Source organism: Callorhinus ursinus, unplaced genomic scaffold (genome assembly GCF_003265705.2).
Source record: "Callorhinus ursinus isolate GAN/ISIS: 27379988/994484 unplaced genomic scaffold, GSC_fseal_2.0 scaffold15, whole genome shotgun sequence".
NCBI classification, from domain to species: Eukaryota; Metazoa; Chordata; class Mammalia; order Carnivora; family Otariidae; genus Callorhinus; species Callorhinus ursinus.
Window position 1 is genome coordinate 43,220,051 of NW_027397077.1, and position 27,467 is coordinate 43,247,517.

At 51.8% G+C, this 27,467-nt stretch overlaps 1 protein-coding gene across 1 annotated transcript in view; it reads left to right on the forward strand.

Moving 5' to 3' along the window:
- Positions 1–50: 50 nt before the first annotated feature.
- Positions 51–27,467, forward strand: part of GRIP2 (glutamate receptor interacting protein 2) — a 96,711-nt gene continuing 69,294 nt past the window's right edge. Inside the window, exon 1 of the mRNA XM_073901707.1 lies at positions 51–127. Coding sequence (XP_073757808.1) covers positions 73–127 — 55 coding nt within the window. The 5' untranslated portion in view covers positions 51–72. The remainder of the gene's footprint in view (positions 128–27,467) is intronic.

A 27,467-nucleotide genomic window follows, 5' to 3' on the forward strand; every position in this document is an offset into this window, starting at 1 on the left:
CGGGGTCGGGGCCGGGGCCGGGGCCGGGGCCGGGCTGGCGAGGCCGGGCCGGGCCGCAGGGCGGCCGCGGGGATGCGGGGCTGGCGGAGGAACCTCGCGCTCTGCCTGCAGCGGCTGCCGGACGAAGGTAGGACGCGGCCGCTGCCCAGGCCCGTGAGCACCGGCGCGGCGCGGGGCGCGGAGGGCGGACCCAGCGCCAAGCTGGCCGGGGGACGCCGGCTGAGGGTCTCCGCGGGAGGTGAAGGGCCGGCGGCCGCGTCCGAGGCGCGGAGCTTGCGGGGGTCACCGCAGGACACGCGGTGCGGAGCGGAGCCTGGCCGGGGAAACCTGCGGGGGCGCTCCGCAGGACGCGCGGAGGTGGGACCCGGGGCACGGCGACCGCGGAAGGCTGGAGCGCAGCCTCTGAACCCTCGAGGGCGCAGCCCCGGACCCGCTCGCGAGTCCGGTTCCCGGAGCGAGCCCTGGCCGGCGCGGCCGCCACGTGCCTCCCGGCTCCCGGCGAGTTTGCCGGGGGTCGGAATGTGCGGGTGCTCTCGGCGGGGGACTTCGGATCCCGACGCTGCAGTCGCCGGGACCCAACTTTCCTTCGCACGTCCGGCAGCGGCCCCGTGCCGACCCCACGGGCTGCAGTTCGTCAAAGTTGCATAGACGCCGGAGGCGGGAGGGGGTGCGGGGGTGGGGGGTAGATTCGGCCGCACTGCCCCCGGCCCGGGCCTGGCCCTGCCGCAGCGCTGCGGCGCAGCCCCCTCCGCCCGGGCGCCTCCAGGGCTGCTCCACCCCAGTACCTGTTGTCGGAACCTCGGTGGCGGAGGGAGGAGGAAGGACCCGCGCCCAGGCCCTGCCACTGCTGAGGAAAGTTCGGATTCGGTGCTAGTTAGAATTGCTAGAACTGTGAGTCAGAGAGTGAGGTGGGAATGGCAGCCGCCCACCCTCTGCTCACTTAGGGGGGCATAATGGCGGACTTACGGGCACCCCGGAGCCTCACATCTGCTCCCGTCTTTTAACCTTCACAGCCGCCCCCTCAGGAGGGCGCTGTCATTCTTTCCACTTTACAGGTGAGGACACGGAGCCTCGGAGAGAGGAAGCCTCCCGCCCAAGGTCACACGGCCAGTAGGTGGTAAAGCAGGGATAGGAACCTAAGTCTTCGTGACCAACAAGATTTTGGTGGTGTCCAGCACCCCCCTTCCTGTCTGCCCCCAGGTTGGGCCCGGCTCAGTTCATAGGAAAGGATCCATTTCCAGCCAAGGCTAGAAGCTCCTGTGTGGGGCATGGGGGAGGGGAAGAGGAGGGTGACAGCAAGAACCCATCCCTGCTCCTCCTGCCCTGTCCCCAGGGTTAAGTCAGGTCTGTTAACTCTACCCCACTGTGGCCCTAGGTTCTGAGGACCTGGAAGCAGAGCTTGTGGAGAGTCTTGTTTAGACCCTCATCAGGCCTTAGCTGGTGCCCCAAGTCCCTGGCAGGCTGATAGCTCTGCCCAGCGGAGGGGCAGACCTTCCTCTCCTCCAACCTGAGTTGGTACCGATGGGACAGCTATAGGGCCCAGAGGGTGTCGGGGTTTCCTTCCCTGGGGTTGAGGGAGGAGGAAGATGGATAAGGCTACCAACAAGGCGATCTTGGAGGAGTACCCCTGAGAAGAAAATCTTGCAGAGCCAGGTGCCCATGATCAACGTTCAGTCTGAGCTTGGCCCTTTAGAAAACGGGGCAACTCACCCACAGGCATGCTCTGTGATCTTGGACAGATCATTCCCTCTCTCTGAGGCTCACTTTCTGTATCTGTTAGGAGGACCTAACGCTTGTCCTGTGGGGTTCCTAGGGGGATGAAATGAGGTCTTGGCCTTGGCATGGCACATAGCCCAGAGCAGGCCCTGAAGTGGGAGCTATGATGTCTTGGGACAGAGGATATTGCTCTCTTGCTCCTGATTCGCATTCCCCACCCTGTGTGTGTGTGTGTGTGTGTGTGTGTGTGTGTGTGTGTGTGTGTGGTGTGCATGGAGGCATGTGGGTGTCATGTTTGAGATCCGTGCGGGTATCAATGAGGCTCACATGTGACATGTATGAGGCATGTGGGTCTTGGGATACCTACAGTCATTTTGCCTGCCACTGGCCACATCTTTGGAGAGGAGGCCACTTCTCCCTTCGTTAATGCCAGGAAGTACCCAGCATTTGAGTTTTCCTTGGAAAATCTTACTTGAGATTGATCCTTGAGCTCAAGCACTAAATCAGAGGGTGGCTGGTGCATCCACCCGCGCTGGCAGGAAATTACTATTTTAAAAAGACAAAATCCCTGGCTTTCTCTGGGCCACAGGAACATTGGATCTCAAATGAGAGGCTTTGATATATGTGTCCAGCTTGATAAGAGGCTCATGGTGGGAGGTCAGTCAAGCCCAAGAGTGACAGAGAGAGACGCAGAGACAGGGATGTGGACCTGGCATCCTCAGCGAAGAGTCAGTGGGAGGGACGTTTTGAATAAAACCAGCTTACCTGCTTATTCTGTGGTATAATTTAAGGCCCTGGGGAAAGAAGACCAGACTCATGTCCTGGACTTAGGCCTCTCCACTTGCCAGCTCTGTGACCTTAGGCATACTACTTAATTCTTCTGGGCCTCAGGTTTTTTTTTTTTTTTTCCCCAATCCATTAAGTGGGAAGCGTAACCTTGCAGGGTGGTCTTGAGGAATCAGTGTTAACAGATTCTAGAATAAAGCCTAGCACGTAGTAAATGCTCAAGAAATGCTAATCCTGCTCTTCCTGTCTTGATCTTTACATCTGCTTTAACTTCGTATTCGGAGAAATGAGCTGGTGCATTGGTCAGTGGAGTAGCTCAGGCCTCAGGGTGGATTTCTGGGTTATGAGCAGCCACCTTGAGGATCTCCAAAGCTAGGATGTGGGGGATCCAATTGGGTTGTGTCTTCCATGTGGCTACTTGAATCCACCATCTGGCCTTCCCCAAGGAGGTTGGCCAAAAGCGTGGTTATGCTCCCTGTTATGCTCCCCACCCACTTGCACAGCACGCATGTCCAGATCACTCTGCAGTTTTTGGAACCTGAAGTCATAGTCATGTCCGTTGAAGAGAGACAGGGGCTGCCACTGGGATTGGGGAACTCTGATTCTAGCTTCATGATGCTTCTGAGTTTGTGTGTGCAGGCATGTGTGTGCGTGCGTGTGTGTGTGTGTGTGTGTGTGACTTGTGTTCTAATGATATTCCACCTTGATGTTTGTGGTCCTGTAGACAGTGACACATTTTTTTTTCCTCTTTACTGCAGTAAATGCTTCCAGAGGACTCCCCCGCGTGCCCCCACCGCCCCCAGGCTCTTGCTGGTTCCTGTGTGGGATCCAAAAAATGAAAGCCAGTCCTCAGCTTTGAGTTGCCCCCAGACCCTCAGATAACAAAAGTTCAAGGTGCCCAGTGCTTGGGGAACGTGAAGTTGAAGGCAGCAACAATTCTGAGTGGGCAGGCTGCTCAGAGGAGGGGGGCGCTGCAGCCCAGGGCAGGTCAGCTTTCCACTGGCAGATCCTTCCCGTGGTGTGGCCTGATTAATTTTCCTCCTTATGCCAGTCCTTTCTGCTCTCTAATGGACTCTTGGAATGTGAGCCAGGAGGGTTAATAGAAGTCATCTCGTCTTATTAGAGAGATGGGGAAATACAGGAGCAGTGAGGAGGAAATGACTTTTTATTCATTCAACAAATATTTATTGGGCCCTGTTCTGGGGGCTGGGGATATGGCCATGAACGAGGCAAAGACCTTGTTGTAACAGACTTCACGTTCTAGGGAGGGGAGACGGGGGACAAGGAAATACAAGTAGGAAAGGGACAGTTCTAGAGTCACGAGTGAGATGAGGGCAACAGAAGAGCAGAGGGCAATGTTGTGGGGGAGTCGCAGGGGAGGGAACTTCTCCAGATAGGGTGGCCAAGGGTGTCAGGGAAAGCCTGTCTGAAAGGTGACTGTTGAGCTGAGACTAAAGAGCAGGGAGGCTCAGGCCTGCCAAGAGCAGAAAGCAGAGCTAGTAGGCGAGGGAATAGCAAGTCCCAAGAAAAGCCCTGGTCTGTAGGGCGTAGTGTGGAGAGGACCAATTTAACCTGTTGGAGGAAGAGCAAGGAGCGAGGGAGAGTGATGAGCAGTGAGGCTGGAGGAGGCAGATCATGAAAGACCAGGTCACCACAGGAGAAGGAGCGTGGATCTTATTCCGCGTTGGCCACCTTTGGAAGTCTTGACCAAGGACATGGGCTGGCTCCGAACATGAGCAAGGTTTTGAGTGATGGAGATGGCAGTGGGGAGAGGCACGCCAGGCAGAGGAATGGCATGAGTAAAGGAGCGGAGGTGGGAAAGCTGTAGGGGCTGAGGCTGCCAGACAGGCGGGGACCAGAGGCATTGAACGCTGCTCCCGGGAGCTGTCTAGGGTTCTGACAGGCACATCTGGTGTTCCTGCAATTATGGATTTGTGTGTGTGTGTGTGTGTGTGTGTGTGTGTGTGTGTGTGTGTGTGCGTGTGTCCGTGGTACCCAGCTAGCTGATGTGTCCCTGTGCCGGTTACCTAGGAGACTGCGGGAAGACGATGGGGCAGGATCTGATTGGCTACTCACTCCCGCTGCTCATCTCTCTGTCAGAACAGCAGGCAGAGGTTACAAATGGTCCATGCGGGCATGCCAAGCGCTGGAAGGGGAGCTTGCGAATGTTCGTTGCCCTGAGTCCTGTGTGTATGTGTGTGTGTGCGTGCACACGAATGTGTGTGTGGTTGCCAGTGCGTGTGTGTGCCCGTCTTGAACAAAGCGGCCGCATCTGGAGCTAATGTGCTTCCTGCTGTGAAACATCTGCTCGTTGCCTTGAATCAGGTAGTGGGGGCCCAGATAAATTTAAGAAGAACCAGCCAGACTTGGGAAAGGTTCTTTTGTTTGGTTTTAATAACTGCAATGTCAACCTTGGAGCCGATTTTCAACGTTTCCCTGTATCTCTAAAAATGCAAATAAAGCTTTGAGTGGTGGAAGTTATGTCCCGCGACACGGACTGTGATGTCAGTTGGCAGAATCGCCTCCCCCACCCCAGCGCAGAAGGTTGGTAGAAGACTGTAGGTCTGTTTTTTCCTCCCCTCTCCTTCTTTAGAACAGCAACGCCCTCTGTTTCTTCTACCTTGTGGGTAAAGGGACAAGGAATCCACACTTGAATTTTGCTTAGGAAGGGGACAAACAAGCAAAACCCACCAAAGTGTTTCCTTTGCAGTTGGTTTTCTAAAGCAGCAGCAACCAGGGCGGCTTGGGAAAAAAAACAAAACATGGCAACAACAACAACAGCCAGGGCTGGAGAAGCTTCAGCATTCTTAGTCTCTCTTGACCCACTCCTGCCTCCCACTGTGCAGGGCTTGGCAGATGAGGCAGCTGGTGAGAAAGGAAATGAGGATTTCCCTGCTCCCACCCTTGGTTTCTCTGTCCTGTGCTCAAGTTTTAATGTTCCATGTATGATGGGCCTCCTCTGCCTCTTTGTCATTGGAAACAAAAACATCATCCTGTTTCCTATTGGAGACAACTCGTACCATGTCTTCCATTCATTGTCTCCATTTGCCCTGTCTCTCTCCCCCCACTGGTCAGAGGTATTTTATCTGAAACATGCATCAGGGTATGGTTTCCATCTGTTTATACATTCGTCATGTGCTCCATTACTTACAGGAGGGGTCTCACACTTAACCTGCCTAAAGGGGCAAGGCAAGTGACCCAAAAGATGAGTGAAGAAGGCCCCAGGGCCTTTGCACTTGCTGTTCCCTCTGCTGGGTTGATCTTACAGGTACACGATTCACTCACTTCATTTAGATCTATGCAACTGTCTCCTCCTCGGAGAGGACTTCCCTGACCCTCCTGTCTAAAATGGAAGCTTTTTAGCCCCATAACTTTCTTTTTCTTTCCAGTGTTTTGCAGTGCCTGACCTTATGTTATATCCTTGTTTGTTGCCCTCCTCTCTCACTAGTATGCGAGTGCCATGAGGGCTGTGGCTGTGTCTTTCTTATTCTCCATTTTATCCCCAGTAACCAGTACATTGCCTGACACATAGTAGTTGCTCAGTAAATATTTGTGGATGAAGGGAGTGAAATGGGTCTGGGGGACAGAGAATATAGACTTTATAGGAGCTCTGGCTCAGCATCACAGGTCTGATTTTTCGAGAGAAGCTAAAAACCCACAGTTTTACATGCCACCTCCCAACTCCAGAATGTTAAACAGCAATCCAAATGAAGATCCTGAGGGTCAAGCAGCGTTCCTTTTGGAGTTGGAGGCCTCTGGTATTCAAGGCCCTTTGCCATCTGGCTGCAGTAACCTTTCTAACCTCCTTAGTCATGCACAGACCTTGTTCTGCCCCACCTCCGAGCCTTTGCTTGGGCTGCCACTCTGCCTGGAGTGCCTCTCCTTCACCCTCTCCTCCACCTGGCAAAGTATTGTTTCCTCTGGTTCCAACCCCAGGCCAGGCCAAGGGGCAGGTTCCTGTTGTTCCCCTCCTCCCAACATGGCAGATTGAGGACCTCCCACCATGTTTCTGTCCTGGCCCCTTTCCTTTTGGATCATAACTCTGTCTCCTCATCTGTCTCCTCTACTACACACAGAGCTCCAGGGGCAGAAGCCCTGTCTAGGCCATCTGTTGGTCTGCAGCTTATGGGCCAGCATACAGTAGGTGCCCACTAAGTGAGTGGTGCATGAAATAGAGGAAGGAAGGGGAAGAACACACCTTTCTGAGCATCTCCTGTGAAAGGGGCCCTGGGCTGACCATGTTCGCATCCTTTGCTCACAGTGGCCTAGTGACGAGGATGTTGGGGCTCAGAGAGGCTGTGACTTGGCCTGAGATGCTGGTGTGCATGGGGGCTCCCCATTGAACAGAACAGCCTCTCCCTGCTTGCTGTGGAGTCCCCGCCTCATTCCATTCTTTTTTTTTTTTTAAGATTTTATTTATTTATTCGAGAGAGAGAGAAAGGCAGAGCAGGGAGTCTCGGATGTGGGGCTCGATCCCAGGACCCTAAGATCATGACCTGAGCTGAAGGCAGATAGATGCTTAGCCGACTGAGCCACCCAGGTGCCCCTCATTCCATTCTCCAAACAAACCTTTGTGCTTTGCCTTTCTGAGCTTCACTTTTCTCTTCTGTAAAATGGGAGCATTACCAGCCTCCAGGAGATCTGTTGTGAGGTTCCAGAGGTGACAGATGGGGGAGGGCTTTGCCAGTTGTGCAGCGGGGTGCGCTCGTGGGACAGCCACTGACACGGTGAGGGCAGTGCCCAGTTACTCACTGAGCAGGACATGGCTCGCCTGTGTGTTCGAGCATCCTGAGGAGATACTTATTCTTCTTTTCATTTATTCTTTCATTCTGCAATTATTAAGCCCCTACTACATGCCAGCTACTTCTCTTATACCCTTTTGTCTTATATTCCCGGAAACCTGACCCTGTGTAGGTCTTGCTGTCTCCATCTCACAATTGGGAACCTGAGGCACACAGAGGTTAAGTCACTTGCCCAAGGATGCACTGCTAGGAAGTGGCAAAGCAGGATTTTTTTACCCCAGGAAAGTCTTTCTCCCAAACAAGGGCTCTTTCTGTGACCCCAGGCTGCTGCCTTTGGAATTCTGGTTCCAGGAATCACAAGCAATGGGGCACTCAGGGAAGGGGCGTGGAATTCTATCTGGCATTGGGTAAGTGGTGCTGACCTCTGACCGGGGTTTTAAAGAGCAAGGGTGAGTGGCCGGGAAGAGAAGGGCACTTAAGGCCGAGAGATCAGTGTGTGCAAAAGCACAGAGTTGAGAAGGACCTGGTATGACCACCGTTGTGCAGCGTGGCCGGCCTGTTGGCTGGTTGTGCTATGTGTGTGTGTGGGGGGGGAGGGTAGGCGCGATTCTGGCTGTGGACAGATTGTGAGGGTAGAGATGGCCACACCCTGGTCACAAATGGGTCTTGCTTGACTCTGACAGTGGTGTAAAGAAATTGGTTGTGTCATTAAATTTTGAGTGTGTGTGTGTGTGTATGTGTGTGTGTGTGTGTGTGTGTGTGTGTGTTGGGGGGGTGGAATTTGACATAAAGAAATAGATCTGCAGCTTTCTTCAGAGGATCTGGTAGCCCTGGGCTTACATTTCTGCTGTCCCTTGTGGGCTGGGGGTGTACTTGCCATGCTCCCCGTCCCCCCACCGATGCATTTGCTCACTTGCTCAGCCTTAGTGGTGTTTGTGTTTGAGACCTTGAACTCACCCACTAAAGGAGTTTGAACTTCGTCATCTTCAGGCAGCTGAAGGGTTTTTAAGCAGGAGGGTGGCATGTTCAGGAAGCTACTGCTGGCTGCTGGGGCATGGGAGGCAAGGTGAGGCAGGGAGACCCCTCAAATGACCATGCTAGGAGGGTCTGCTCTGCACTGCGGGGTGCCTTATTCACGCTGTCTCTACTGCCCCTAACAGCCCTGCAAGATCAGGTTATCAGCCTTATCAGAGGAAATAGAAGCTACAAAAGTAGATGCCATCAAAGAGAGCATTGAAAAATTGGACTACATAAAAATGTAGAAGTTATATATGACCAAAGGCACTATTCAGGAGGTTCCAAGACAAGCCACGGATCAGGAGGGAGAGTATTTACAGCATACATCACAGGTAAAGACTAATACCCAGTGTATATATGAGGATCTGCTGCAAATCAATAAGAAAAATACACAGTCTAGAAGCAATGTCATGGATTCAAGCAGGAGGTTACTAGAAGATACACAAATGGCCAGAAAGTGAAGGAGAAGACAGACGACCTCAACATTTTAGGGGATTATTCTATTAGCATGAGGAAAATCCTCAGAGAAACAACAGGTCAGTATCAATTTTAAGGGGAAGTTAAAAAAAATCTGTAGCATCTAGTGTTGGTGAGATCATGGGGGCCGCCGAAGCTGACCTGCAGGAAGGGGAGGCGTATAGGGGGGCAGTGTGACAAGTTATCTGGCAGTTTGGAAAGCACTTACGCCCTTTGACCCAGCGATTCCTTTTCTAAGTGGAAGTATGCTAAATATTTTCTAGTCTGCAGAAGAAAATCTAGCACAGATGCATAAGGCATTGTGGACAGAAACATTCGCTGCAGTGTTAATGGAGGAGGGGGAAAAGGAAAGAAACCAACTGTCTCTCAGGGGCAGACTGGCATGAGAACACAAGGGTCACGTGGCTCAGATGAAAAACTTCCGACCCCCTCCGTGGTCTTTCTCGAACCTCTGCTCCCGTTTGCCGAGCCCCCACCCCTTCTGTGGAAGGGGACGCCGTCACCACCCGTTCCTAGCACTGTGCATACATACCCTTTCCCTTCCTTTTACACAAATAGCGGCATAATGTCATGCCCTTCTGCACCTCGCTCTTTTATCGTAAGATCTGTTGTCCCTAAAGAGGAGCGATTAAAACATTTGTACTTTTTGGGGGCGCCTGCGTGGCTCAGTCGTTAAGCGTCTGCCTTCGGCTCAGGTCATGATCCCGGGGTCCTGGGATCGAGCCCCGCATCGGGCTCCCTGCTCCGCGGGAAGCCTGCTTCTCCCTCTCCCACTCCCCCTGCCTGTGTTCCTTCTCTCACTGTGTCTCTCTCTGTCAAATAAATAAATAAAATCTTAAAAACAAAAAACAAAAAACATTTGTACTTTTTGGGGCACCTGGGTGGCTCCGTTGGTTGAGCGTCTGCCTTTGGCTCAGGTTGTGGTCCCGGGATGGGATCCTGGGATCGAGTCCCATATCGGGCTCCCTGCTCAGCAGGAAGCCTGCTTCTCCCTCTCCCACTCTCCCTGCTTGTGTTCCCTCTCTTGCTGTGTCTCTCTGTGTCAAATAAATAAATAAAATCTTAAAAAAAATTTTGTACTTTTTGAGGAGCAACATAAGACCCCAAGTTGAGAAATTGATGGTTCTCAGTACCCAGTGCCACACGGCTCTCCAAAATGGCTGTTCAGATTTGTATTCCCCTTTGGGATTCGTGTAATTTTACAAAAGAGGAAAAAAGATTTGAGGTTGGTTTGCTTGTTCAAGGTCCCAGGGCTAGATGGTGGCTTTGGTTTGGCCTGTGACCCGTCTGTTCCACAGGGTGCAGAGTGCAAGCCCAGAGCAGGCGGACGTGGGTGACAGTGGACAGATGTGGAGGGCCGGGCCTGGATGACACTCAGAGTTTCCTGACTGGGATTCCTCCTGGCCTGGGGGGTTACGCTGGTGCCTTTCACTGAGCTAGGGGAGAGGCAGGGGTGGATTGTAGGGGGCTGAGGCTCCTGGATAGATAGCCCTGGGAGCTGGTAGCCCAGCTGGGGAACCCCATGGAGGGGTGCCCTTCGCCATTTTTCAACTGTGTGAACAAATGCTTCCCCTCTGTAGTCCAGCAAGGATAATTTATCCTAGGCTGGAAGATGAATTCTCCCAGGAAGCTTCACTGCCAGAGACCCGGGAGCTTCAAGTTTACTGCTTGCCTTCTGTGCTGATGGAACTGGGCCTCAAGATTTATGTCTGGGGGTTCGTGGGCAGTTGGCTGTGGTTGGCAGGAGTCCTAAGAGTCCCCTAGGACTGCCTAGGCAGGATGGGGACAGCTGTATTTTATAGTGAGACTGGGCCCCAGGAGAGTGTAAATCAGTGTGGCCTCCTGGCTTCCCAGGAGAGGCTGCGTCCCTCAAGTGGGTGGGAAGGGGCTCAAGGGGATGATGCCTGAGGACAGCAGAGGGCACCCTCCCTCAGAAGCCACTTGGTCCAGCTCCCTCAGGTTCTAGGCGGGGAGACTGTGTCCAGAGAGAGGGAGAGCACAAGTCCCATGGGAGGTCAGGGTTCCTTAGACCCAAGGAGTCAGACTCTGGTTTGAGTGGTTTTCTTTTGGCTGTTTTGTTTCTTTCAGAGATAAACCAGCTCAAACCCCAGATGTCCCTCTGAACTACTCTCAACTGACCTCAGGGGTCTCCGCCATCCAGGAGCCCACAGACTCAGGTGGTGGTCTCCAGAGTGGGGTGGGGGTGCCTCACCCAGGACAGGCTCTTGGGGAAAGAGATGGAAAAAAAAGTATTAAGAGCTTTAGTAGCATTTGTTTTCTAACACATTTTAGTTTTTTCTAGTTTTGCGTATATTTATAATGTGAGTGATACATAGACATGGTAACACATGGGTAAGTCATAAATAATATGTGTGTGTTATTGCAGAGGAATGCACGGACATTTTTATACACGTGGGGTACAAGATCAAAAGGGTTTGAGGACCAGTCCCTGCCCACCTGTTGGACGATAGTAGTTGGAAGGACCCTGGGATCCTGGGCTGGGATCTCCCTTGCTTAGAGGGCAGAGGGCAACATTTACTGAACATCTACTAAGTGCTGGGCACGGGTGCACCCTTTTCTATCAAGGCTTGGATTCTACCGTAACAATGGGGGTGGTTAATGCCATTTTACAGACTGGGAGACTGAGGCCAAAAGAGGAGAAGAGATTTGCCCCACTTCGTGCCCGAGCTAGGACTCATTTCTCAGCCCTCCTGTTGACCAGTTTTACGGTTCATCCTTTTTCTGTTTCCAGTTAAAAAAAGATAACACTTGTAAAGTGTTTGTTGGGTGTTTAAACTATTTTAAATAATTAAACACAGCAATATCAGTAAAAAAAAAAAAAAAAAGACATTGCAATGTCCCTCCTTCTCCATACAGCACATTAGTACACATTTTTCTGCCCTCTTGTCATTAAAAAGAGTATCCTTTAAAAAAAAAAAAAGGTTTCATTTTATTTATTTGAGAGAGAGAGAGAGAGAGAGCTAGCACAAGCAGGGGGAGGGGCTGAGGGAGAGGGCGAGGGAATCTCAAGTAGACTCCATGTCCAGTGCGGAGCCTGATACAGGGCTAGATCTCACGGCCTGAAATCATGATCTGAGCTGAAATCAAGAGTTAGACGCTGAACCGACTGAGCCACCCAGGAGCCCCAAGAGTATCCTTTTATATCAGGTTACTTTCTCTCTGATTAAGTATGCAGTTATTGTTAAATGCAGACCATTTTGGAAAGAAAGAAGAAGAAAATTAAAATCATCCTCCATCAACGCACCATCCAGGGACAGTTTGGGTGCATTTCCTTCCAGTCTCTTTTCCCACTGTCTATTTTTGTTGAGATCATATGATGTATACCATTTTATGGGTTTTTTTTTTCTTTGCTTGATTTTATAGGACCAGCTGCAGAATTCCCCCTGGGGTGTCTGTACCAGGCAGAGTTTATTTACTTGCTCCCCTACGGTTGGGTAGCCAGATTGTTTCCAGCATTTTGCTGTTATAAATGAGGCTGCAGTAAGACTCAGCTTTCCTGTGATCGTCATCAGCCATGATATAATTCTGCATGGGCTTTCCCCCCCTGCAGATGTTATTTATTTCTTACACTTGTCATTGTTAATGGCTGTGTAATCTCCTGAAGTGTTGCTGTTCCTTACATTCCAGGCCATTTCCCCTTCTCCGTATCCCACCAGACTTCCCCACTCCCTCTGGGAAGCTACCCCCTCCCCTACCCCCTCCCCCACCCCAGCACCTTCCATGCAGGGAGCCAACCTCCAGTGGGGACGGGAGGGCTGTCATCATCTTGCCCAGACCCCAGGCATTTGCTGCTTTCCTCCTGCCCTTGTCCTGGCCCTGGCATTCAGACCCTGTGTAGCTTGATTCCTTCCTTTCTCCTTTCATTCTGTGGTTGTTTAACTCTGACCTACCATGTGCCAGCCAGGGTTCTAAATGCTGGGACATAGTAGTAAGCGAGATAGTCTTTGTCCTTATGGAACGGGGGAGACAGGCCATGAACTGGTGGAGAAACAAATAAGAGAATAAATAAGAGTCCACAGGGAAAAGTGCTACCCCTGTGACAAGGAAAGGGGCTGAGGTGAAAGAGGGTGATGGGTGGTCAGGGAGGGCCTTCTGGAGGAGGTGACATGTGTGCTGGGACCAGTTAAGGGAGGAGCTGGGAGAGGAGAATTCCAGGCGGACGGCCCGGCAGAGGCAAAGGCCCTGGGCACACTGCATGTTTGAGGACTGGGGGCCAGTGTGGCCACAGTGTGGTGCGGGAGCGGGAGAGTGGAATGGGGTGAGGCCGGCAGGCCCAGCAGGTAGAGGGGAGGAGTTTGGGTCTCTTTTGAGAGTTGTGGGAAACCTTCGCAGTGCCCGGCACACAGTAGGTGCCTGGTTGAACTAGCTGCTCTTACTGCTGCTCTCTCTTCATGAAGAAAGTCAAGAGGTGAAACTTGCTTGCTCCAGAATGCCCCGTGGCTGCTGCCTGACCTCCTTGAGGTCTGACCTCAATCCTTGCTGCGGCTCACACTTGTTCCCTCTGGCAGTGGCCCTAGGATAGGCTGGCTCTGCGCATCAGGAGTCCCCCCCCACCTCACTGGGCCCCAGAGTTGGGGGTCCGTTGGGCCCCTCTTTGCTCTGAACTATCTTTCTGTGTGAAATGGGCTGATTCTGCCTCCTGGGGCTATTAGGAGGTTTTGCCTGTGCCTAGTAGGGGCTTACTAACGTCAGCTCTGAAGATACGAAATCAAACACCTTAAGAAATAATATTTTACCTAGAAATCTCTATGGTGTTTGCATGAAGGGGTGTGTGAGCACCCCACAGCAGCTCTGGCCCTGCAAGCTCCCTGGAGGGAGGTGGTCAGTGGCCCCTCGGGGAAAATCAAAAGCAATTGCATCAGATTCTGCACTTAATTTAATGAAAAGGCCCTGCAGGGAGGCAAAGGCAGTGAGGCAGGGCTTGTGGACCTGGGCAGGAGCGATGCCGGGGAGATTTATGATGCTTCATAAAAGGATTCAGATCTAGGCTGAGCTTGGGAGGTGCTGGGCTCCGTGCTCTGGGCTGTCTCCGCTACCTGGGAGGCTGACGGTCTGAGGCTCGTGATGGCCACGACTGCTGTGTGACCCTGGGCAAGTCACGGCCCCTCTCTGGTTTTTGTAGCACCATTTGGCATTCTGGGTTCCTTCCTCCCCCAGGGTCCTTGACCCTAGCCCACTCCCTGCTCTCCCACCAGACCTGCGTTTTACAAGCCTTTCCACACCCGTGAGATGCTCTTCCTCACAGCCTGCGTCCTTCCCTGCCCAGTTGTTTTTCCATTTTACAGAGGAGAAAACCGAGGCTCTGAGAAGTTCCCCGGTGTTCCCAGAGTCACACAGCAGGCCCAGGGCAGGGGTGGGGTCTGTCTGGGCCCTTCAGCAGGGGAGTCGGGAGCGTTGGTGGTGGTGGGCTTGAAGGCCACTCAGGATTGGTGGCAATTTGATTCTCCACACAGCCCTGTGTGGAGTCTGTCCTGTTGTGTTTTACTTTCCCATCCAATAGAGAGGGGTCAGGAGAGTTAAGGGACCAGCGTGGGCCCCAGGGCAACCGGCGCCAGAGCTGGGGACGTAGTCACCTCCTGGTCTGGCCTTTCTCCCCTGCACACTATGGAACTCTTTGGTGCTCCCCGGGCTTGAGCTCAGCCTCTCCGCTCACTTGCTGTGTGACCCTAGGCAAATGACCTAATGTCTCTGAGCCTCCTTGTCTCCATCTATAAAATGAGGATGACACTATGCCCACCTCCCAGGCTTGCTGAGGGGGGCTAGTGGGGATCAGCTATCGGTAAATGGCGTACAAAAGTACCCCAAGTCCTTTTTCTCTGAAAAATTGTAATTCCAGGGCTGCTCCGACCCTGGAGAAAATCATACTAGAAAAGAGCCCATTCTTTGCCAGGACCAGGGCTTTGCTGGTATGGCCCCTCCCGAGGCGGCAGAGGGAGGGAAGAAACTTACCGTAGGCTGGTGGTTGCAGATGGCAGGCAGCTAATTTATTTACCTCTTCCTAATAAATATGCACGACACATAAATAAAATATTGTACTTGTACTGCTCCTCCCGGATCCAGCCAGGCAGTGACAGTCGGCAGTGTAGCTCTGAAGCAGGATCTGTGTGCGTGTGGAGTCTGGCGAGCGGGTTAATGAGCTGATGATTCCTTCTTTAACCTAATTTCTTGTCACAGATCCAGCAGCACTGAGTTCCCCATTCTGGGGGTGCTGGGCTTCCCCCTCCAGACCTTCCAGCCAGGCCCTAACACCTTTGGCTTCCCTTGAGCAGGGCAAGATTGGACTGGACTGTTCCAGGAGCTAGTGAGCTCCCTGTCAAGGCTGCTGTCAAAAGGGTTCCTGTTCTGCGGGGGGCATTTGGACTCGGGTACTCTCAGGACATCTCTGGAGATGGGTTGACCACGGTGGGGGGCCTAGTTTTTCCAGTTCGTGCACTGGCACCTTGGCAAGGGTCCCAGCCTCCACACCATCCCTGCTGTAGTCCGTTCTCCCTGGCGCCTCTGACCCAGCTCATCTGGGGGCCAGGAAATCCAGTTCTAAGGCAAGAGTCCTGATTTCCTGGAACTGCCACCCCCAGGGCTGTATGAAAACCAAGAGTGGGGCAGGAGGGCAGGGCCAGCCTATGCAGTCAGAAGGACCGGGTTCCACTCCTGCTCCGCCATGTTTTCGGAGACCTTGGACAAGCTACCTCGCTTCTCTGAGTCTCATCTGTGAAATGGGCATGGTGTTGACTTTTACCTGACAGGGTTGTTGTGAGGCTCGTTCGTTCGTTCACTTGGCAGATGTTTACTGAGCAGCTGCTAGGTGCCAGGCACTGCCTCGGGCCCTGAGGATATAGTGGTGAATAAGACAGAGTAGTACCTTGGATGGATCTTACATTCTGTGTGCAAGCCAGCCAAGCACCATGTCAGCAGATAGATGTGCGCCCTAACAATGGTCATGGAATGAAAATCAGTGGAGCCGAGTCGGGTCACCGAGATGGTGGAAATGCTTTCTCAGTTGCAGTGCTCAGGGAAGACTTCTCTGGGGAGGTGATATTTGAGCATGCACTTGAATGAGGAGAAGGAGCCAGCTCTGCAAAGAACTGCACAGGCAGAGGGAATGGCACACACAATGGCCCTGAGGTGCAGACAAGTCTGGCATGTTCGGGGAAGGCCGGGGCAGCAGGAGGAGTGAGATGAAGCAGCTGACACATCTGGCACAGGGCTTGGCGTAGGGCAAATACTCGTTGGCTCTGTCTTCCTCCTTCCCACTGCCCTCCTGCTTCTTTGCTCTCCCTGGCCTGCGCTTGAATACTCCATGTAATCTAGATGTGAGGGTCAGAGATTCCTATAATGTCCAAGCTGGAAAAACTTCCTAATTTGTCCAAAGACCTCTCTTGGACCCATCCCAAACAAACCTAAGTCCCATGAGTAGCCTATTGTCTCTGTGCCCAACCTGTAGCCATATTTAGCATATATAGTCTCCAAAGGACTCATAGCCTAAATATACAAAGAGCTCCTATAAATCAACAAGAAAAAAACCCCAGACAACCCAGTAGCAAACTGGGCAAGAGACTTGAGTAGGTGCTTCACAAAGGAGATCCCAATGACCAGTGAACATATGAAAAGGTACTCAACAGCATCTCACAAAGGGAAGGGGAAATTAAAACTATAGGGAGATACCCACCAGAACGGCTGACATTAAAAAGACTGACAATACTGAGTGTTCGCGTGGAGGTGGAATAGCAGGACTTTCATGCACTGAGAGTGGGAGTGTAAATGTCACTTTACTAAAGATTCCCTGGAGAGACAAGGAGCAGCTTACATCACACCCCACAGAGCAACATGGCGTCACTTTCACCCGGCCATCCACTCTTCTCTCTTCCAGCCTATCCCCTGGCAGCCCGGCTGGTGGGTCCCTTCCCCCACGCCTTCTCCCTTCCCTTCACAGCCTTTCCTCTGTAGCCCTGCTCATCAGCTTTGCTTCCAAGCTTGCACACCAGTGTCCAAAACAGAAGCCAGGCTCTTTCTCAAGCCTGCTTTAGGAGGTGGTACCAGGTTATAAAGTACAGAAACCCAACCCCAACTGGCCCAAGCCAGGGAGAGACCTTAAATGGCTCACATCAGCTTCAGGAAGGGTTGAATCCAGGGGCTCAAAGGATGACATCACAGCTTGATCTTTCCATTCCTTGCCTCTTTTTCTCTGTTCTGCTGGTTTTGCCCCAGACTCCTATTATTTTACACTCTGATGGGGAAAGAGTGTACAGATAGCTCCAGCCTGGGGCTGTGTCCTATTGGACAGTATTGGGTCACATATTCTGTTCCTTAGCCAGTCTCTGTGGCCTAGAGAATGGCTTGCTCCTATTGGCTAAACCTGGCTGTGCCCCCCTTGGAAGCAAGGTCAGCCCCATGGAGTACATGGACAGAGGGTGGAGGAGGGCGTCTCCCCACCCAGAGCAAAATCAGGGTGTTGTTACCAGAAGGAGGTCTGGATGTTGGATGGGTAGAAACAATTGATGTCCACTATGGGCACCTCCATTCACTTGGATGAGGAGAGTGGGCTCAGAGTTTTATCAGTCAGGGTTCCCCAGAGAACCAGAACCAGTAGGAGATCTATGTATCTATGTATCTATCTATTGAAAGAGATTTTAGTTTAAAGAATTGGTTCATGTGATTGTGGGGCTGGCATGGAGAAATCTGTAGTGCAGCTTGGGTAGGCTAGAAACTCAAGCAGGGTTTCCATTCTGAAGTCTTAAAGCAGAATTCTCTTTCTTCTTGGGGAACCTCTGTCTTTGCTCTTAAGACCTTCAACTGATTGGACAAAGCCCACCCACAATACGGAGAGTAATCTGTTTCACCCATAGTCAACTGACTGTCAGTGTTAATCATATCTACAAAAATACCTTCACAGCAACTTCTAGACTGGTGTTTGATGAAACAGCTGGGTACCATAGCCTAACCAACTAGGCACATAAAATGAGTAATCACAGAGCAACAAAGGTGTGTATTTAAGTAAGTATTATATGATAATGTAAAAGTGTGTTTGTCCCCTTCCCAGCTAAGTCTGGGAGAACCACTCAGGGAAGGACGGGAGAGGCCACATGGCCTCAGCACAGGGAGAGGGGAGGAGAACCTTCTGGGGACACCAGGACCTGGGTGTGGTTTTCACTCACTATCATGGAGTGTTGGCTCAGCATCTGCTCTAGGAGGTGGAGCTCAGGGTTGGCCAGACCAAGCCTCTGTCCTGCAGAGTCCCCAGGCTGGTGGGGAGGCAGCTCTGGCATCCAGCATGAAGTTTCATGGTGGGGTTGGCAGCTCTCCCAGCACCCTGGCACGAGGTGATTTAGCCATCAGCCGCTGTGCTGAAAGCAGGGGGCCTGCTGGTCACTGATGGAAGAATCACAGTAATTAGCGACAGAGAAACTGTTATGCAGGCAAAGGACAGGCCTGCCCCACTTCCCAGTCTGGAACTGACCACAGCCCAGAGGAATGGTGTGGAAGAGCATGGGGTTCTGACCACCTCTGCCATTGCAGAGTTGTGAGTCGTGGGAGCTTCTCCCTTCTTGGCACTGGTCTCCCCATCAGTGGTATCCTGGAGAAGTCCACGTTTGATGAGGGCCAGTCGCATGCCTGGTGTTCAGCCCAGAGCTGGGAGTTTTGCTGACTTTGAATCAGATGACTATTCTGGAAGCTGAGACTCCAGAAGGGAAACCACTCCTTTGCCCCAGGTTGCACAGTGGATTGGGGAAAGTGGGAGGCTGAATTCCAGCCCCAGTCAGCCTGGCTCTAGAGCCACGGCATTCTTACCTTCACAGGGGAAGGAATCCCAACAGAATGTGCAGGCTGGGCTCTTGTTTTCGGTACCACCCATAGAAATAATGACTCATAAAGTACTCTCCAGTCTGACAGAGTTCCTGCATGTCCATTGCTATGTGAGATCTCATCACAGACCAGCTCTGGAAAGTTTGCGAGAAGGTTGTCTCAGGAGTATTGAAAAAACAAACAAACAAACAAACAATCAAACAAACAAAACCCCCCAAACCCAAAAAACCATCAAGGTATAACTTATGCACAATAAAATCATGCATTTCAGTGTATAGTCTGATCCGTTTTGACAGAGATATACACCTGTTTAACTACCACCATAATCCATGTATGATTAGAACATTCCCATCATCCCCAAAAGTTTTCTTGTGCCCTTCTCAAATAGTTCCTGCCACCCTCTGTTTCTGCCAGACCCAGGCAACCACTGATCTGCTTTTTGTCCATATATCTTAGATTTGTCTTTTTTGGAGTTTCGTATGAATGGAATCATGTAGCATTTAGTTTTTGTCTCTGCCATGTTCAGTACATTCAACATGTTTTGAGATCAATCCAGGCTGTTGTGTCAGCACCTTGTTCTTTTTTTCTTGCTGAGTGTATCCAGGAAGTGGGTACAGCTCAGTGTCTTTAGTCTCTTGTTCATGGGCATTTGGGTGGATTCTAGCTTGAGGCCACTGTGAGTAAAGCTGCTACGAACACCCATGTGCAAGTTTTTACGTGAACACATTTCCATTGCTCTGGGCTAATTCCCTAGGAGTGGGACCCTGGGCTGCCTGCTAAATGTATATTCAACATTTTGTAAGAAACAGGCCCATTTTATGGATAAGGAAAATCGAGGGTCAGAGAAAGCAGCGGGCCTGGGTCACCCAGTACAAAAACAATCCAGCCCAGAGCACTTTTACCTCGCTATTGACTCACCTAAGAAATAAAAGAGTAAAAAACCTCATTCATTCATAAGATTTTATTAATACCTACAAATACACCATTTCACTTAATTCTCACAACAGTCCTGTGAGATGAATCACAATATTCTCCCAACTTCTCGGGTGAAAGACTGAGGCTCGGGGAGTTAACGGGATTTGTCCAAGGTCACCAGCATGCAGTGGTGTAGCTGAATCTCAGTCATCTGTGCTCTGGGTCTTCGCTCCGCACCAACTAAAGATGCAGAAAACAAGAAGACATGCTCTCCAGCCCAAGGCCGCGGCGGATATTGCTAATTGATTGCTGGGCTCTCTCCTGCTGACTCAGCCTCAGAGGCTTTTTTAACACCTAACCTCATGCAGTCAACCACTCGTGATGGTTTGGAGACAGCAGGCAAGAGAAGAGCAGTCAAAATCAGCACAGGGTCCAGCTCTGCCCTGCAGCAGGGCCACTCACCAGCCTGAAGGTGAGCCGGGAGGGACCCCAAGCTCAGATCCTCTTCACCTCACAGGCCCCGGGGTGAGGATGGGGCCATTGCTCTGTTGCCAGTAGGCAGCGCTGAGAGTGACTGCGCCATCCTCAGCCAGCCCAGCAGCGTGGGGGGCCACAGATGCCATCGGGGCAGAGGGACCTGTTAGGTGCTTCCCACGTGGAGCCCCAGCCTCACATGCACCCTTGCAAGCTGGCTGTTTATCCCCAGTTCTCAGATGAGGCAGCTGAGAACTGAGGTGGAGAAACTGACAAGAGCTAGAACTTGAACCCAGCCTGCCCGGCCTCAGTGCCCACGCTCCCTCTGCCACGTCAGCTGTTCTTTTGCTGGGATTTCCCTGGCTCCAGGCTGAGGGCTGGGACTGGTCTTACTTGGGCCTGGGGTGGTATAGCTGGCCAGTATCTGACCAGAGGCCCTGTCTACTGGGACGCAATCTGAGTGACTTTTTTTTTTTTCTTATTTTGGTAAAACTTTCCTGAGTAATGGAATGAGCAAGCCCCCAGCTGAATGTCAAGAAGGGAAGGGCCTTCTGGGCCAGGAGATGGGAATGTCCAGACTTCGACTGAAGAGGAGGCAGGGCCCACCAGTTTGGACATTGCCCTTTGACTGCTGAGTGGCTGGGAATTCACGGGTCTCTCTCTGTCTTTGTCTCTGTGTCTTTCTGTCTCTCCCTGTCAGCCTGTCTCTGGATCTTGCTATCTTTAGTCTTCTTTTATTTTTCTGCTCACAAACATGTTTCAATTTTTCATGGATTTCCTAAGAAAGAAACACAAACCGTTTGTCGCTGATCTAATCCGTCATGAACATCACTGGTAGAAATAATCAACACAAAATAAAACTGACATCGGCTACAACTGTGCACAGTAAGAATAGTTATTGACCTCAAAATTGACAGGAGAATCAAATCTCCATGCCGACACGAAGATCTGCGAAAATCTGACCTGAGAGAATTGGGGTTGACAGGAGTCAGGGCCAGAATGGGACATCCCTGGTGGCGGTTGTCCACAATCAGTAGTACGTGCTATGTGCGAAGAAAGTGATCGATGAGTGAAATCTTCATTATGAATTTTAATTAGGAAAGACTTGATCTCAATGAAATCGACTTCAATAAAGCAAAATGGCAGTGGAACAATGTGGAAGTGGTTTGATGGCGCTTTGCAGGGAGTCAGAGGTTTAAGTGGGGTCTTTGGGGCGCATGCCAGAAAGCGCTTTCTCATGTTCTTCAGTCAGTAGAGTTCATGTGTTTGTATTTGAGATGTCCCTGCCATCTACTGGGGAGCCAAAATGGACCACGCCATCTGGAGAGAATATCGTGGTGCTTGAGGTGTTCAGTAAATGCTGAGTAACTGAGGGGGTGTTTTTTGATAGTTCTGTGTTGCTCAACTCTTCAGCTCTACCCTGGCTGAACAGCATCTTTAAAACGCCTATCTGATGATATCACTTCCTCCTGCCTTCCGTGGCTCCCCACTGCTGCCAGGACCCAGTTCATCATCCTCCCCGGTGGCCCGGGTGCCGCTGGCCCTCCACTCCCATCCCTCACGGTTCTCCCCCATGCTCTCTGGGCTCCAGCCACACTGGCCTCCTTTCCTTCCTTGGGGGAAAACAAGCTGAATGAGAGGCAGTGTAGTGCAGTGGGTTCACATCCAGTCTCTGCTACTTAGGAGCTGTGTGACCTTGTGCAGCTTGCTTAACCTCTCTGAGGCTCGGTTTCTTCGTCTGTAAAATGGGAGTAATAGCACCTATGTCAGAGCGTCATCATGAGGATGAACTGAGTTCGTGCAGGAAAACCGGCCACGTGGGGGCACTCAGGAACTTATTCTCTTAGTCCCACCTCAGGACCCTTGCCCATGCTGCTCCCTTAGCCTGGGGGGGAGAGGGCCTCGGCTGGTTAGCTCCCGCTCATCCTGCAGGCCTCGTCCCAAGCATCTTTCCTCCAGGAAAGCCTCTTGGAGCTCCCTTTATACAAATTAGGGGCTGCGGTGGGGGGGGGGAGGAGGGGGTAGAGCCCTCCCCCCCGTGATGACCAGTGGGTTCGAGACACCGCGCCAGCTTGTCCTGGCCAATACAGAGACATGACGTCGACACAGCTCCCTGTCTTCTGTGGCTTGTCACACACAGGGTGGGCCTGATGGTTCCCGGGTCCCGTCCCCCCACCTGGGCTCTGGGGAGACAGAACAGTCTTGGCAGGTGCCTGAGCAGATGCCCCCTGCCTCTCTGATGACAGACTCTTTTTTTTTTTTAAAGATTTTATTTATTTATTTGACAGAGAGAGACACAGCGAGAGAAGGAACACAAGCAGGGGGAGTGGGAGAGGGAGAAGCAGGCTTCCCGCTGAGCAGGGAGCCTGATGCGGGGCTCGATCCCAGGACCTAGAGATCATCACCTGAGCCGAAAGCAGACGCTTAACGACTGAGCCACCCAGGCGCCCTCTGATGACAGACTCTTAATTGCTTCTTCCGATCCTTTTTGTTTTCCTTAAGGGGCTGTCGGCCTGGCCTGGCATCCAGGGTGGGCACACTGAGCTGCCAGCCCCTCTGCAATGGGATTTCAGTGACCGATGGACTCCGACCCACCCTCCCTTCCAGTTTCCCCTGCATCCACGGGGGCATCTTTAGAAATGCCCTCCTGGAGCCCACGACCATTCCTGATACAGCAAGCAACCCATAGGGCCATTCTTTAGGGCACAAGCTTTGACTGAGGACCTAGTGTGGCCCGGCCCCTATTCTGGTAGTCCGCTTGTCTCTTAACTTGGGTGCTACTCACCACTCAACACCCGTGCTGGCCCAGCTTGCTTTGAGATGCAGGACCTGTCAGTTGGGGGCTGGCTATCTGGGCTCCTCACCCCAACATGTGCTCAGCTCATGTGGCCCCAGAACCTTGGAAATCAGAATCTCCTGGGAGTGGAAATGGGGGCACGTTTAAGATGCTCATCCCAAGCCCCAACCCAGCCTGCGGAATCAGCTTTGCTGGGAGTGACAGAGACCCCCCTTTTCCCCTTTTATTTAAAATCATTAAATATACACGTGGGTATAGCATGGAGGTATAGTATAATGCATGATGAAAAGTGAACACCCTTTAACTACCCTGGTTAGGAAATAGAACACAGTCAGTCTCTCGCACGTTCCCCTCCGGTTCATCTCAAATTGTGTCCTCTTCCCTCCTCCGCCCAGATGTGTGTGCCCTTCTCTGTCCAGCTTTTGTCACTCAATATCAAGTTTTTGAGGCCCATGCGTTGTGTTGTGTGAAGTGACGGTGCATCCTTTTTCACCGCCGTGTGGTATTCCATTCCATGAATGTGCCACCATCTTTATTCATCTCTTCTACTGTCGATGGACTTCTAGGTTGTTTCTAGTTTTTGACTCTTATGGAGAATGCTGCTATGAATATTCCTGAACGTGTCTTTTGGTAACCAGGTATACCCATTCCTATTGGATACATACCTTCAAGTGCAGTTGCTGGGCTATAGCGTATGCATAGTTTTTTTTTTTAAGATTTTATTTATTTATTTAGAGAGAACATGAGCTGGGGCAGGGGCCCAACGCAGGGCTCAGTCCCACAACCCTGAGATCATGACCTGAGACAAAATCAAAAGTTGGACACTTAACCAACTGAGCCACCCAGGTGCCCCGGCATATGCATGTTTTTTTTAACAGTTTTATTGAAGTATATTTTAGGGTATGTATATTTAAAAGCTTCAATAGATACTGCCAGACTCCTTTCCAAAGCAGTTGTACCATTTTCCATTTTCACAAACAATGTAGGGGAGTTCCAGTTGCTCCACATCCTTACCAATACTTGGTGTTGTCAGACCTTTAAATTTTTTTTTTTTTCTGCCACAAATCTATATTTTTCTCCAGCTTCCCAGGGGATTCTGATCCACTCAGAGGGAGGTCTCAAATCTTGCTGTGCATTGAAATCATCTGATGAGCTTTAAAAATCCAGACCCTGAGGACCTGCCAAGTCATTCTGAATCAGTATCCTCCCAGGGTTGGGGTGCAGACGCCTGTGGTTTGAAGAAGCTGTGTGCTCCCTGATATCCCCTATTCAAAGCTTCTGCTCCACCAGCCTCCTTGCCAACTGTGTTGACTTGAGGTTCTCGAAGACCACTTCTCTCAAGCTCAGTCTGATGTGCTTCAGGCACCGAGCTCCTTACTTCTGGCTGGACGCCATGGTTTCTGTCCAGCTGCTGATCTTGTCTACTGCCCCTGGTGCTCTGGGAGTTGGAGGTGGCAGTAGGAGACATTGAAGGCAGCTTCACCCCTTCATGGACTTCAGCTCTGCGAGCCCTGGTTCCCATGGCAACCTCCTTAGACCCATTCTCCGTGATAGTTTTGCCTCTTCTGTGGGCCAGCTTTAGGGAGGGGAGATCCCACGGGCACCCCTTAAGAGTAATGACGCCAGAGGTTGCAAACTATAGATGTCTGGCCATGTGCATGAGGAAGGTGGGCCAGGGATAACACACGCATACGTATACACACACATCACCTGGATACACACACACACATCTACACAGAGTCAGACCATCTAAGCCGGCAGTTCTCAACTAGGGGTGATTTTGCCCCCTAGAGGCAAATGGGGACACTTTTGGTTGTCACAACTGGGGAGGGGACGTACTGGCATCTAGTGGTAGAGTCCAGGGATGCTGCTAAATATCCCCCACAGCAGAGTATTTTCTACAGTCCAAAATGTCAGTGGTGCGAGAGGCTGAGAAACCGTGATCTAAAAAAAGTGACTTCTGCTTCAGCACGCATAAAAATTTGTGTCCTTTTGAAAGCTAAACTTTTATGTTACAGCTTTATTCTATGTTGAATTGCATATTGGGCCAGGTACCAGCTTCTTGTCACTGGTTAGCTCCTCTAAAGCAGGGCTTCTCAGACTTTCTGGTGAAAGGCCAGTATTTTCTGTTTAGTTTCAGCCTCTTGGAGACTGATACGTGTGGAAACTACACCGGCAATGTTGAAAAATGAAATAAAACAACAAAGGCATGAAAAACAGAAGCCACTGGTCAGACGCTTGGATGCTGTAGCAATGTTAAATTGCTGTACCAGTCTCTAACCATTTATTGTGTGTCTGAGCTTCCCTGTTGCTGTCCATTGAGAAATAGTAAATAGTTCCAGAAAGGCCAGGTCCACAGATTGCACTTCGTATAGCTCTGCTCTTCATATGGCTGAGGCTGTTACTGCCTCACACTCCCTAATCCAGGCCCCAAGCAGCGCAGACACCCTCCAGCATTTCTTTGTACCCCGGGCCAGCCCCCGACACCCTCTGACTTTCTCAGGCAGCCACATCCCCTGCTTCCTTGGCTGCCAGACCGCTGATCATCACATGCTCTCTGCCGGGGATGTCCCCAGATACGTCTCCTCCCTGAGGGGGGATCTGGAGTCAGCTGTTAGGCAGGGCTGATTTTGTTCCCCAGACATGTGGAGGCAGAACCTGGCCACCAGTGCCTAGTGGAGCAATCTGGAGGCAGAGCTCCAGAGAGGGAGGCCCTAAGGTAAAGGCTAGAGCAGCAAGAGGTCAGGCTTTGCTGTCAGGCAGTCCTGCGCTCAGCCCCCAGCTCTGCTGCTTATCGGCTGTGGACTTTGGGCAAGTCACTTCTCTGTGACTGATGGTCGTTTCACTAATACTGCCCTCCTCCACCCTCACAGGGTAGTCGTGAGGGTCTGGAGGGAATATGCATCTAAAGGTTGCATCTTGGAGCCAGATCCTAGAAAGGAACTCCATACGTGGAGGAGGAGGAGGGGGAGAGGAAGCCTCCAGGCCTTGCAGAGTGTGGCTGGGTATGAAAATGATGAAGTATTTCCACATTGATCAGGGAACAACTACTTCCCCAAGCCCCTCTCCCCCGGAGTGTCTCCAGGCCTCTCCCCCTAGACCCCTGGATCTCCCATGATCCTGCAACCAGATGATGAATGCGTGGCCCAGCCAGGCCCTGTCTATCCTGACTGGCTCCCACCATTACCCTGCCTGGATCTCCTGTGTCTCTGGGAGTCTGGTGGCTCAGGAAACGTACCTCCCCCCACCGCCCAGGCCTCAGTCTCCCATGTATAAAATGGGTGGGGTACAGTTTGGACCAGGAGCTCTCTCTGGCACAGGATGATTCCAAGAAACCAGCGTTCAACTACGTCATTTAGTCAACGTCCTCGTTTCAGAAGGGGCGTTCATCTTTTTCTTCTCCTGAAACCATAATCCCAGGCAGGCAGGCACGACGCAGTCATGGCTGTTGCTCCTGAATTAGTGGCAGCGAGAAGGCCCTGAGTCACTGTAAAGGAGGGAAAAAGGTGTGAGGCAAAGCTCCAAAGGAGGGGGCAGTGGGGACAGCCAGCAGTCGGGGGGGAGGAGGCTCTTGCTGTGTCCCCCGCCTGGGATTCCCGAGGGCCTTGTTGCTGTCTGTCCAGGGCACTTTCCATATATTTCCCCCCACAGCAGCCCCATTTAGTAGGTGAGGAACTGAGGCACAAAGAGGCTAAGTGATAGGCTGCAGGTCCCACAGCGAGTGAAGGCAGAGCTGGGATGGGACACCTGGGTCATCTGACTGTATACTGCCTTCCCTTGAGAGGTGTTTCGGGGGTGCTCCCTACATGTCCTTTACTGTGCTCCCCTTGCCCTTCACAAGCAGACCTGGGGAGCTGGAGATACATCACTGGCCGCCTCCTCTCTCACTCACCTGTCCGATCTTCCCTCCCTCCCTCCCACACAAGCATCCCTCTGATACTCTTCCCAACTGTGCTTTGCAGCGGACCCAGGAGCTAGTGATGGGGTAGGGATGCTTTTCTTCTGATCTCAGACCTTGGACCTCCTGCCACGCGAGTCAGACATGGGCCCTGAGGAGACTGGTGACAGTCACCATGAAAAAGCACAGGCTTTGGAGCCAGATGGCTGAGTTAGAATCCCAGCTCTGACACTTCCTCATTGTGTGACGTTGGGCAAGTGACTTAACCTCTCTGAGCCTCAGTTTACTTTCCTATAAAGAGGATGTTCATCTCCTGGCCTCACGGGACTATGTATGTCTGTAAAGAGTCACCAGTTTTCTTTAAAACATACCCGGATCCCCCACATCTCACCCTCCGATCCCGGCCCAAACCCCCAGCATCTCTTACTTGCATGGTTGCAGTGGCCTCCTTACTGGTTTCCCTGCCTCCATCCTCACCACCCACCATCTGTCCTTCCCCAGCAGCCAGAGGGATCCTGTTAAAACCTGAGTCAGATCACATCTCTCTGCTCAGCATCCTCCCATAGTTCCCACCTCCCTCAGAGGGAAAGCCCAGGTCCTCACTGCACCCACCCTGGCCATCTGTCGTCTGCCTCTGTGGCCCCCTTGACATCCTCTGAGACATCTACTCATTCAGCACCTGCCACACTGGCTTCCTTGATAGTCTTCAAATATGCCGGGGGTAGTCCTGCCTCAGGGCCTTTGCACTGGCTGTATCCTCTGCCTGGCTTGGAGCTCTGCAGGGCTGGGTCCTCCAGTTCTTACATTTGTCTAAAGACTTGCT